Raw genomic sequence first — 12,361 nt, 5'->3', positions numbered from 1 at the left:
TCTTGACAGTTTCTGGAATGATATAGTAAGTACATTACACAACATGCCTTATCTTCCATGTCTCCATTGTGTCTTCTCCGTTTCGTTCACAGGACATCCAGGGCGAAGTGCCATCTCACCTGCTGCGCCTGAAGGTGGAGGTGGAGCACAGTCGACTGGCTGTGATCCTCCAGGACTGCAGAGCGGAGCTGGACAGAGAAGTGCGAGCCCTGTCTGGCACCTGCACCAGCGAGCGAGTGATCAGGGAACACAGAGTGAGTCCCGGAAAAAAACTTAGAACAGATTAAACCAAGAGTGAGAGACAGATACAAATCACTTAACGTCTCTGTCGTGGTGATTCCGGAGCCTCTCGAGGTTCAACATGTCCTACGTTCTTATCTCCAGACTTTCTTCAGGGAACGCAAACCTCTGACTCTGTGCGAGAAGAGGATTAGGAACATGGAGGATCTGTGTCACAAGTTGCCTGACAACGACCTGGCTTATCGAACGCTAGACTCCGCCAGACAGGCTGTCGAAAAGGTCGCGGGGCAAATTAAAAACACCCACCTGAAACTGGAGCAGCACCCTGACAAATGGAAAGAGTGGAACGAGAGGTAAAGAGCAGTATCTCCTCACAGCATCTGCAACACAGCGCAAGTCTTATTAATCACAGAAGGGGGTTCAAAGTAATCTCTTCCCTTTTCCCAGGTTCTGTGAACTCTCTGATTGGCTCTCATCTCAGAGGAGGCAGGTGAGGCTCCTGAGAGAGATGGCGAGGGATTCCAGCAATCAGGAGGAAGTGGATGTGGCTGTTCAGGTGAGCCAGCAAGCTGAGTTCACTGCTGTGGGCGCTGAGATTAGGTTATGATTCAGCACAGCTCAAATCAAGTTGCAACCTGCATTCAGTTTCTCGTGTTTGTATTGTTTTTAGGCTTTGCAGGAAGCAGTAAATGCCAGAGAGGAGAGCTTATTGTGGCTGAAAAGCCTCCTCGCTGGGCTGTCTGAGGTCAGCTCGGACCTGGAGGTGCAGAGACAAAGAACGGCCCTGGCTAAACTCTCCACTGACCTGCGGGCGCTCTTTACTTCACTTCGTCAGGTATCCTGAGTCTAACAAATGTGTCTACGCCTGTGTTTTTCCGAATGATATCCCTCTGTCTGATCCCCTGCCTCCTTCAGTCACAGTGGGATGAGGAGGGATCTGCCATGTTTGAGTATGAGGAGCTGAGGGAGGAGGTGCGCGGTGCTCTGGAGGAGGTTCTGAGAGCACGGAGGGAGGCGGAGGAGCAGACCGGCAGGATCCTGGATGCTGAGGATCTGGAGGAGGCAAAACAACTTTACCATATTCACCAGGTGTGTGTAGGAGAGTGGGCGGAGACGTTATAGATGGCAATTCATTAAATTCTGTATTAAAATATCATTTATTTACATATTGAAATGTTTATTTTTCCTCATGAGGCATTTTATAGTGAAGTATCTAATTAAAAATGAAAGCAAACAATTTAATTTCACCTTGTTGTTTCGTTTGAATGATGACTGATCCAGGTATTGGGAATAGATGATGCCATGTGACGTGTGTTGCTGTCTGTTTGTGTTTTATAGCAACAGCTGAGGCGCCTGCAGGCTAACAGGACAGAGGCAGAGCTCCTGGTGTCCCACTGCCGCCAGCTGCAGAAAGGGGAGGCACTCACTCCCTCTCTACGGGAGCTGGAGGGAGCCTTTGGAGAGGTGGACCGCAAAGCCGGAGCAAAGGACCACAACCTGCAGGTAGACTCACATCAGTGTGCACTGTTCAAGTGTCATCGATCAGCCACACAACCCCAGCTTCGATCATTGATCCGTCCACATCCAGCCGTAACTGAACATCAATTGTTTTGTGGTGTGTTAATTTCGTTTGGTCCTTCAAATTCGTTTATACAATTTATCAGTCCCTCAAAATTGATCAGGGACCACAGATTGCCTGGAGTGCATGGAGTGGAAAGCACCATAAAACACCAGCAATCATTTACACTTTCAAGCTTTTACAGTGTCAGTAAGCAGACATTTAATTTGAGATTGAACCACGATACCCCTTTTTTTTATAATAACACAAAGAGGGCTTGATGATTGTTCATTCTTTCCCCTGTAAACTAACATTCAAAGCATTAAAGTATAATATTGTGGTTTCTCTCCTCACCTCAAGGCCACACTCAGCTCCTGGCAGCATTTCGAAGCAGAGAGAGAAATTATTGGCAGGTTTATCAGCAACACAAGCAATGAGCTGCACAGGGAACTGGTTTTCAACAGCTTGGACAGCCTGAGAACTGAACTGGAACGCAATAAGGTGTGTGTGGGATTGTTTCTGCTTTCACACAAACAGTATACTGTACACCTATGTACTGTGCAAATGCCTCAACAAGATACCGGCTCCTTTTCATGTGTATAGGAGCTCTTCACGCCGGTTGAGGAGTGTTGCGTGAGAGCAGATCTCCTCTCAGAGACGGCAGCAGATATTGAGCTTGGTCCAAAGAACCAGACTCTTCTCCAGCAGGCCCAGTCCACCAGAGAAGCAGTTGCACAAGTTCAAGACCATCTCAACAAGAAGTAAGCTGAACTGTCTCATCCTTACCCGAGAGACTTGGTTTGAATTGAGTCTTCTGTAACTTTCTCAAACTAAAGTCATATTCTAGACATATTCAATAGGCACTTTCACAATACGAAAATCATATTTTTATCATTTGTAAACAGGGTTTGAATTATTTCAGCAAAATTGTAGATTTGTCATATGATTCATGATAATCCATTACATTGAATAGGCCTATGCAAAGAGCATAGTAAGTCACTTTGTGTCTCTGTGGTGTTTGACCTGCTGTTTGCAATCATGTGTCAATGTGTGTTTACTTGTCCTCGTTCTTTTCCTAATGACCTCGACATGCATGCAATGTCTTTGACGAATCTTGTTTATTCCAGTGTTGTCCAGCTGGAGATGATGTGTGTGTGGTGGGAACGCTTCAGCAGCCAATCAGAGACTCTTTCCTCCTGGATCAATGAGAAGGAGAAGGAGCTGGAGGTCATCAGCACCACATCCTCCTTGGATCCTTTAGATAAAAACATCAGTGCAGTGGAGGTATGCCACGATTCTCCTTTAAGTAAAGCAATTTATTCTGTGACTTGTTTTTCTAATTCCCCATCAGTCCGTCAGAGGCAAGTCAAGTCTCTGCTCTAATACCGACTGCACACTTCAATAATCCCGTGATATTTACAAACACATATGCATCATGAGTTCAAATTGCTGTTTGGCCTCGTGTCTGTAGCGTACAGTATCAGTGTGGCCTCCGGGTTATTAAGATTAAGATGAAATAAGATTACATTTTTTTAATCTAACCCTGAGGGGAAATTGGGTCAATGTTGCAGAAAAAGACTTTGATATAAAAAAGTAAATTGATCATATTGAAGAAAGTCTAATCGTGCCCATCCAGACTTTGGCCCTGTCAATCTCTCAGAGATCTGGAGAAAATCGGATCACAAGAATTTGGGCTAACGGGACTTTGCAAAATCCTGAGGCAGCCATTTGATTCGTCAAGAGTTTGAAAACACTTGCCTCCAGAAACAGAGCAGTCAGTTTTTTCATCTCTACCCAGCTTTTGCACTTTCAATTTCCTAGACCTCCATGAACCTGACAACCTACCACATAAATTATTTATTGAGGAATGTCTTCAAAAGGGTAATAAAGAGTCTAGAAATATTTGTATGAAGTTATTTTTATCCTCTATCTCCTGTTACACTTTGTTTATTGTATTTATTTTACAAACGTTTGCCCATTAACATGTTTCCTCATCCCTCCAGGAGGTGGGGAAGGGTTTAGAGGAGAGGAGGGCAGCCCTGGCCCACATGGATGCCGACTGCGAAGCCCTGTCGCGCTTTGTGACCCCTGGAGAGGCTGGATGTCTCCGGGCACGACTCACCCAGATGAAGCGCTACTGGGAAGAGCTGAAGGGGAGAGTGGAGCAGCTGGGAGGACAGCTCAACCAGAGCGCCTCCTACAGGCAGCGATACAATGATAACCTGGAGCAGGTATTTTGAAACATGTAATGCTATAAGCCATACATGCTTTTAGGCACTTGTTTGGGCCTTCATCCATCTTTGAATATAAATTGAAATAAAGATTTCACAGTGCTGGTGTTTTTATCTTTGAGTAACGACAGACTTTGTTTCATTGTCAGGTCAAGAAAACAATGAGCGACATCGAAGAGAAGCTTGACCGACCGATGACGTACTGTTCATCATCATCTGAGACCTACAAAATCCTCCAGAGTCACACGGTGAGACAAACCACAGAGACAGCCTGTCAGGAGGGATCTTCATTTAAGAGAACAAATAAAGTTGTTACAATGATTGCCAGCATCCTCTGCTGAGATGAAGACAAACACGTCTCTGTTTCCTCCAGGAGGTCTGCCAGGCCGTCGAGCAGCTGAAGCCCCGGCTGATGGCTCTGTGTTCGGCCATGAAGAGGCTCGGAGAGGGCAGCCTGCTGGAGGAAGAGGTGGCTAACCTCCAGAAGCAACGAGGACAGTTTCTGGAAAAGGCGGACGAAAAGCAAGCTTTCCTAGAGAGCCTTCTAGCACTGTGGCAAAGGTAATATGTGTGTTTTGTAGAGTAAGCTCAATATTCCCTACTTGGCTGCATGCTGAATGTTCTGGCAAATTGAAAAGACAGGCTTTAATCATAATTTAAAGCTTTTGAGAGATAAGAACAGAATAAGAAAGTCACAGCAGTGTCCGTTTTGGTTTTTCTGTCCAAAAATATCTCTGTTTATTCTTTATGAGAAGATTAAAGAGATACTTTCTAAGGAACATTTTGAACATTCAGCTGACAGCAGGAGTTTATTTCCTGTAATGTACTCACACTTGGATTTTCTTCTGATCATATAAACATTGACATATTTCCTTTTATTTTTCATGTGCTCTTTCTGCCGACTCCACTCTCCTTGTATTCCCTGATTTATTCCCTGATCTGTGTGCGATGTAGACGAGCAGCCTCAGCTTGTCCCTCCCCGCTGTCAGCCATTGCATTTCTCCTCTAATAATAAGCTTTTGTTATGATTGTCTTTGTTCACACAATAGACTTTTACTGCCTTAATTGTTTTGTTATTCATTTTATTATTCAGGAGGAAAAAAATAATCCATTCACTGTGGAAACTGTCTTTTAGTATTTATTCATCCAGTGATTTTCTTTTTAATGAATTGTCAGATTTATTTTTCTGTTCCTTTACCGCTGCTGGGTTTATGTGTGTCTGTTTGTGTACGTGTGGTTCTGTGATTCTCTGTGGTCGACCTCATCTCCCCCCCTGCAGGTGGGTGCATGAGGGATTACTCAGAGCACTGGGTGCTGTGCTGAGATACAGTGCCTTGCATAAGTATTCACCCCCTTTGGACTTTTCTACATTTTGTCATGGTATAACCACAGATTAAAATTTATTTCATCGTGAGTTTATGTAATGGACCAACACAAAATAGTGCATCATTTGGAAGTGGGGGGAAATATTACATGGATTTCACAATTATTTACAAATAAAAATCTGAAAAGTGTTGAGTGCATATGTATTCACCCCCTTTACTGTGAAACCCCTAACAAAGATCTGGTGCGACCAATTGCATTCACAAGTCACATTTGCAAGTCACATAATTAGTAAATAGGGTCCACCTGTCTGCAATTTAATCTCAGTATAAATACACCTGTTCTGTGACGGACTCAGAGTTTGTTGGAGATCATTACTGAACAAACAGCATCATGAAGACCAAGGAGCTCACCAAACAGGTCAGGGATAAAGTTGTGGAGAAATATGAAGCAGGGTTAGGTTATAAAAAAATATCCAGAGCTTTGAACATCTCTCTGAGCACCATAAAATCCATCATAAGAAAATGGAAAGAATATGGCACAACCACAAACCTACCAAGAGGAGGCCGTCCACCCAAACTGAAGAGTCGGACAAGGAGAAAATTAATCAGAGAAGCAACCAGGAGGCCCATGGTTACTCTGGAGGAGTTGCAGAGATCCACAGCTGAGGTGGGAGAATCTGTCCACAGGACAACTATTAGTCGTCTACTCCACCAATCTGGCCTTTATGGAAGAGTGGCAAGAAGAAAGCCATTGTTGAAAGGGATCCATAAAAAATCCCGTTTGGAGTTTGCCAGAAGCCATGTGGGAGACACAGCAAACATGTGGAAGAAGGTGCTCTGGTCAGATGAGACCAAAATTGAACTTTTTGGCCTCAATGCAAAACGCTATGTGTGGCGAAAACCCAACACTGCCCATCACCCTGAGCACACCATCCCAACAGTGAAACATGGTGGTGGTAGCATCATGCTGTGGGGATGCTTCTCTTCAGCAGGTACAGGGAAACTGGTCAGAATAGAGGGAAAGATGGATGGAGCCAAATACAGGGAAATCCTTGAAGAAAATCTGATGCAGTCTGCAAAAGACTTGAGACTGGGGCGGAGGTTCATCTTCCAGCAGGACAATGACCCTAAACATACAGCCAGAGCTACAAAGGAATGGTTTGGATTAAAGAATGTTAATGTCTTAAAATGGCCCAGTCAAAGCCCAGACCTCAATCCAATAGAGAATCTATGGCAATACTTGAAGATTGCGGTTCACAGACGGTCTCCATCCAATCTGACTGAGCTTCATCTTTTTTGCCAAGAAGAATGGACAAACCTTTCCATCTCTAGATGTGCAAAGCTGGTAGAGACATACCCCAAAAGACTTGCAGCTGTAATTGCAGCGAAAGGGGGTTCTACCAAGTATTGACACAGGGGGGTGAATACTTATGCACCCAACAGATGTCAACTTTTTTGTTCTCATTATTGTTTGTGTCACAATAAAATTTATTTTGCACCTTCAAAGTACTATGCATGTTTTGTTGATCAAACGGGAAAAAGTTTATTTAAGTCTATTTGAATTCCAGTTAGTAACAGTACATAATGGGAAAAAGTCCAAGGGGGGTGAATACTTATGCAAGGCACTGTACGTTTGTCCCATTATGACCCTGTCAGTGATACTGAGCCTTGGTCAGATAAAAAAAACTACTTAAAGACAGTGTAACTGTGTGTGTGGTGTGGATGTATGTAGGTTACTGGTATCTGTTAATGATATCAATCTATTATTGAATTAAATATGTATGCACTTCATTCTAATTACTGTGCTGCATAGATTTTCTTTGATTTAAATACACGTCACCGTTTTGACTACAGATTTGAGAAGGAGAACTCGTCCATGAAAAGCTGGCTGGACAGGTGTGAGTCTGTTTGTTGTCCTGACACCGACCTGCTCTCCGCAGACAAAGTCAAGATCAGGAATGAACTACAAAATGTACAGGTAAATCCACCAGGAACTCTTATTTGATTTTTGTCCCATGTAAATCTATTTCCGACTATGTCAGCCCTTTTGAGTTCTGTTTTACCTCACCAATGATAGTTGAATTACTTTTTTATATTTATTCCCCGGTCAAGGAAATGCAAGCAGAGACCCAGTCCTATGAGGTTCTTCTCCAGGGTCTCGTGAACCTTGGACTGTGTCTGTATCCCACGGCCCCTGAAGCTCGTGTCCAGGAGATCAGTGATGTTCTCGCCCGGCTACAGGAGAGATCCACCTCGGTGAAAGACAGCTTATCACACAGGCAATTCTGCTTTTGTATTTCATTACACAGATTATTAACAACCGTATACATCTACATATACAATTGCTGTCATATTCTTCCTCTAAACTCCCCGCTCCTCCTTTAGGTTTGAGTTGCTGGAGTCGCAGTTGTCACAGCTTGAGTTGTTCGATCAGGCGTTGGTGACTTTGAATCAGAAGAGTGAAACCTTCCTGTCTGTGCTGAGAAGCTCTTCACAGGTTGATATCGCTGATCTCGAGGCTGCAATTAAAACGCTGAAGGTGAGGAATCGACAATTAGCTGTTCACAGTGACGTCCTTTACAGACTATGTATACAGGGACAGTTGCAGTATGCAAGTTTATATTGATCGCCATCAAAGCTCTTACAAATTTGTCTAATTTAACTGTCGTGTTGCAGGAGCAGGAGGTGCAGCTACAGGCGTATGCATCGCTGAGAGAGACGCTCCATCAAAGAGAGGCGTCCCTGCTTCGCTCCTCCACCCCAGGAGCCCAACAGCAGCTCCAGGGCTGGAAGGAGGACAGCTTACAGCCCCTCAAAGAATCCCAGCGTCTCCTACTCCTCCGTAAAGAGAGCCTCACTGAGTTAAAGACTTTCATCGATAAGCATGGCACGGCGGCAGAGGTTGTGCACCGCCTCCATGAGGCCGTGGAGGGCAGGGGCAGCTGGGACCGCTCCAAGGCCGACGAGCTGCATCACGGAGTAGGGGAAGTGGCAAAAGACGTGGCTCGGCTTGAGGCCGAGGCTGTCAGGTTAGACGGGCAGCTGAGCAAGGCACACCTGCACCTGAGCGGGGCAGAGTGGGGGGGATCCGGAGACACAAGCCGTCCTCAAGGAAGGACATCCTGCAGGGGACAGGCTGTGGCCCTCACAATGGCTCTGGAGGAAGTGCAGAGGGTTGTTGGGTGGAGACAGAGTGAAGCAGACGCTCTAGGGGCCCTGTGGAGTTCCTTCAGGGAGAGGAGGGAAGAGGTGATGACGAATTTGAAGAAACTGGAGGATGAAGTGAGACAAGAGGGGCCCAGAGAGAGCTCTGTGCAGGCCTTCCAAAACAGGTATGAAGATAAGTAGTCATATATTGTAAGACCTCTATAACCAATATCACGATCAGTTGAAAAACTTCACTAATATAATTTGGATTAAGAGCTACATTTGACTGATTTAAATCAAAGATTTGAACTCCCCAGGAACACACTGTGTGTAAATGAAGCCAAAGTGTAGATGGACAGATTCTTTTAAATCTGATCTCCTGAAAAACGAGATATATCATTTTGGAATCATGTAAGTGATCCTCATTGTTTTCTCCTGCATCTGCTCCTCTCAGGCTGCGTTTCTTCGTCCAGCTGGAGGATGAGCTCCAGTCCCTGCAGCACTCCCAGCAGTGGTTAGAGGAGAAGGGAAGCCAGCTGGCCCAGAGAGACACTGAGCTGGCTGGGGAGGCTCTCAGGGAGGTAGCCCTGGTGAAGACGGCCTGGGAGAACGTCTGGACTCTGATCACCAACGGGTAAAAACAGTAGACAACCCAGATTTTTTTCACCTCGTTTAAAATCCTTTGCCGTGTATGGATTTGATCCAGTTGGAGAGAGTGCAGAGAAGCAGTCAGAGTTATTTCACACTGTGGAACATAGAGACATCTCCACAGTTTATTTTTTATGTGGAGGAAATGTAACAGCTACGTAGCCTCCACAATATTTTTCAAATACCAACTTGTCCAAGGACACACATTCATCACAGGCCTCAGTCCCGTATCCTGTTTCTGTTCTCTCCACGAGGAAGAGCCACAGAATTGATGATTCATTTTTGTCCTCGCCATCATTCGCTCTCTCTTTTATAATCCCTCCTCTGAACGCCAAGTTTCTCTTTTTAAGTGCCACATCAAAAAGCTTTTCTCTGGTGCTTTCTAGGTTTTTAGTCTAGTTACTTCTCTGTTTCCTGCTACCAGTCTGCATCATGGGGAGGTCACCACAGAGTTAGAACTGCAGAATATTGCAAAATACATATAAATGTTACTGACATGGATTTGTAAAAATTTGCGCACAACATGGAAACAGTACAGATCAACAGCTGTTCCAAAGTCTCTGGTGTTTCAACGACTGACGGGGATGATTTCTTTCTCATGCAGTCAGGAGCAGAGTGGAGTTGTGGTGGATCTTCTCCGTCAGTTCCACCAGCTGAAGTCCCTCCTCAGCACTGTTGTGGAGAACGCTCAGAGTGTTGCTCACAATCTGCCCGACCACAACCACAACGCCCAGGAGGCCAAGTGGACTTTCACACGGGTCAGAATCTTTTAGTATTTTGAAAAACTTTAGAAAAGGATTGATTGACAGAAGCAGCTAAACAGAATGTGTAGCTACCATTCATTATGTCACATATAGTAATGTGCCATGGTTACACAGTTCAAATTACTGTATTTAGCATGTATACAGTACATCTATAAAAAAAAAAACTGGTTTCAGCTGTGTTAAAATATTTTTTTTATATTTCAATGTGTTTTATATGGTTTACTTAGCTAAAAACAGTTAATTCTTGATTTCAAATTAGCAGAGTTGGATATTATTAGCAGGGCAACAGCTATTTATTTTCTTTAATCAATGCACTTTGTAATTCTGCATTATCAGGGTGCTTTATCCCATTTTATCAATCTCTCAGAGCTTAAACATAGTCACATTCTCCTTCTGGTCAGTGCAGCAACTCTCCCTCTAGTGGTGGTCTGTCGTCATTCCCTCTGCCCTCATCTTTGTTGTCCCTCCAGCACGAGGCAGTCCAAGCCGAGCTCAGAGAGAAGCAGGAGGACATGGACCAGCTCATCAGTTCAGCTGAAGACCTGCAGAGAGAGCTGGAGAAGGTCCCCACCTCTGACCCGTGCTGCATCCAGAGAGACATGGAGACGTTAAGAAACCAGTGGTTGGAGGTGAGCAGCGTTTGTACCATGCAGCTATTTTTAATAACTTGGCCTCGACTGAAGAAATCACTCATCTGTTTTTTATCTAGACAACTGTTTGATGCATTCATACCCAAGAGCTATTGGGAGATTTTGTGACATTAATGAATCGTCCTCATCTTGGACGCGTGACACTCCATGAATTTTTCAATAACTGTCAATATTATTTTGCCCAATTCCGGAGCCTAAGAATAAAAACAACTAGGAAGCGTATGAAGAGATTGGGGCCATTGTTTTTCTGACTTAAAAAACAACAACTAAATTATGACATCTACAGGACAGCTCTGCCAAACACTTCCTGTTTTAATGATATTTATTTCTGTCGGTTTCCCTTCTTCTTTTTTTTTTCAATTTTCTCCTCTTGTGGGATTTAGTTAGCGGCTCAGCTGTCACAGATGAGACAGAAGCGTAAACAGGTCTAGACACGTTATCTGCTTCTCTCTCTCTCTCTCTCTCACTTTCACTTCTCATCCCTGCATCTGTCAAACCAATTAAGCCCTGTTTTCCTTGCGTCTCCCAGTAAGCAGATCGTCCCTTGTTACAGGGAGGCACAGAGAAAGCTCACCACAAAGAGGGAGTGAGATCCCACGTCGTCATTGACTCTATTTATATTCTGTCCTGTGCTCAATCAGACTGCTGGTCTCTCTGTTCATTCAGGTCTCGGAGAGAATACAAACCAACGCTGAGAGACTCGGCTACTGCGTGGCCCTGTGGGACGACCTCAAGGCCATGGAGCAGGACATCAGCCAGTGGACGTCCACCTCCGTCGCTGAGCTGGCAGACAGCGTCACAAACCTCAGTGACAAGGAGGAGACGGAGGCCCAGCTCAACACCTTTCAGGTCAGAGAGAGCTGGACAGTCTGCGTGAAGGATTATAGGATCGATGAAGATTTTGTAATGTTGAGACTGGAGGTTGTGATGTAATTGGAGTTTCTTGGACCTTGTTCCACAGGCTGAGGTTGAGAAGAGGGAGCACAAGCTTGATGTCCTGCAGGAAAGAGTGACAGCGCTGAAGGAGCGAGCCAAACTGCAGGAAACCCCGTTACAAATTCAGGTGGATACGGTGCAGGAGAGAGATTTCTTATAGCAAAACATTTTTTTTTATCTTGTTCTTTAGGCCAGGGATTTCACCAAGGATCTGATGTAATGCAATGATGTTTTAGTGTTTACAGTTGTGTTTTGGTGTCTGGTTGAATATTTTACAAGTTAACATTTCCCTAAGACTGATTTACCTTTAAAATTGTTGTTGCATGAGGCAAAAATAATATACCAAAGAAAATCTCATGAATCTAAATTTGTTGTTTTTTGTGTTTTTGTGTTTTTACAACATTAAAGATAAACTTGTATATACCATGTATACAAACAGTGTATACACTTGTACAAAATGACCCACATTCAACAAAACACATAATTTTCTTGCCATTTATTCAACATGTTGATGCTGCCAGTCATTTAAAGTCACCATTCTCTTGCCTTCTTGGCAATGTCTCTATTGAACCAGGTCCTGGAGTCAGACCTGCGGAAGAAGATGGCCCATGCTCAGGAGGCGTACAACCAGGCCAAACACACTCTGACCTACTTCACTTTCCAAAAGCAGCGACTTGAGGACCTCATGTCCCAGATGGCCGAGCGGCTGGAGGCGGTTGAGGGCTCCTTAACTGACCTCACTGAAGCGACCTCCCCTGAAGACATTGGAACAGTCAAGGTAAAAAAAAATACTGTCCTTTACCTCATTGTGGTGCAAGAACACAGTAAATCCAGAACTATATGTAGTAATTATAGAAATGTA

General features: G+C 44.4%; 1 protein-coding gene across 1 annotated transcript in view; it reads left to right on the top strand.

Annotated features, from left to right (window-relative positions):
• The window catches only part of syne1a (spectrin repeat containing, nuclear envelope 1a), a 121,221-nt gene that overhangs the window by 35,819 nt on the left and 73,041 nt on the right, over window positions 1-12,361 (top strand). Inside the window, exons 23-44 of the mRNA XM_053445893.1 lie at window positions 93-254; window positions 385-593; window positions 688-796; window positions 911-1,075; window positions 1,156-1,329; window positions 1,579-1,743; window positions 2,159-2,299; window positions 2,402-2,559; window positions 2,926-3,082; window positions 3,802-4,029; window positions 4,179-4,277; window positions 4,403-4,590; window positions 7,209-7,332; window positions 7,467-7,633; window positions 7,740-7,893; window positions 8,031-8,686; window positions 8,956-9,135; window positions 9,754-9,907; window positions 10,384-10,542; window positions 11,230-11,412; window positions 11,525-11,626; window positions 12,074-12,277. Coding sequence (XP_053301868.1) covers window positions 93-254; window positions 385-593; window positions 688-796; window positions 911-1,075; window positions 1,156-1,329; window positions 1,579-1,743; window positions 2,159-2,299; window positions 2,402-2,559; window positions 2,926-3,082; window positions 3,802-4,029; window positions 4,179-4,277; window positions 4,403-4,590; window positions 7,209-7,332; window positions 7,467-7,633; window positions 7,740-7,893; window positions 8,031-8,686; window positions 8,956-9,135; window positions 9,754-9,907; window positions 10,384-10,542; window positions 11,230-11,412; window positions 11,525-11,626; window positions 12,074-12,277 — 4,038 coding nt within the window. The remainder of the gene's footprint in view (window positions 1-92; window positions 255-384; window positions 594-687; window positions 797-910; window positions 1,076-1,155; window positions 1,330-1,578; window positions 1,744-2,158; window positions 2,300-2,401; window positions 2,560-2,925; window positions 3,083-3,801; window positions 4,030-4,178; window positions 4,278-4,402; window positions 4,591-7,208; window positions 7,333-7,466; window positions 7,634-7,739; window positions 7,894-8,030; window positions 8,687-8,955; window positions 9,136-9,753; window positions 9,908-10,383; window positions 10,543-11,229; window positions 11,413-11,524; window positions 11,627-12,073; window positions 12,278-12,361) is intronic.

Source organism: Pleuronectes platessa, chromosome 17 (genome assembly GCF_947347685.1).
Source record: "Pleuronectes platessa chromosome 17, fPlePla1.1, whole genome shotgun sequence".
NCBI classification, from domain to species: Eukaryota; Metazoa; Chordata; class Actinopteri; order Pleuronectiformes; family Pleuronectidae; genus Pleuronectes; species Pleuronectes platessa.
Note: the sequence above shows the minus strand (reverse complement) of the source record. Positions and strands in the feature narration are given on the sequence as shown.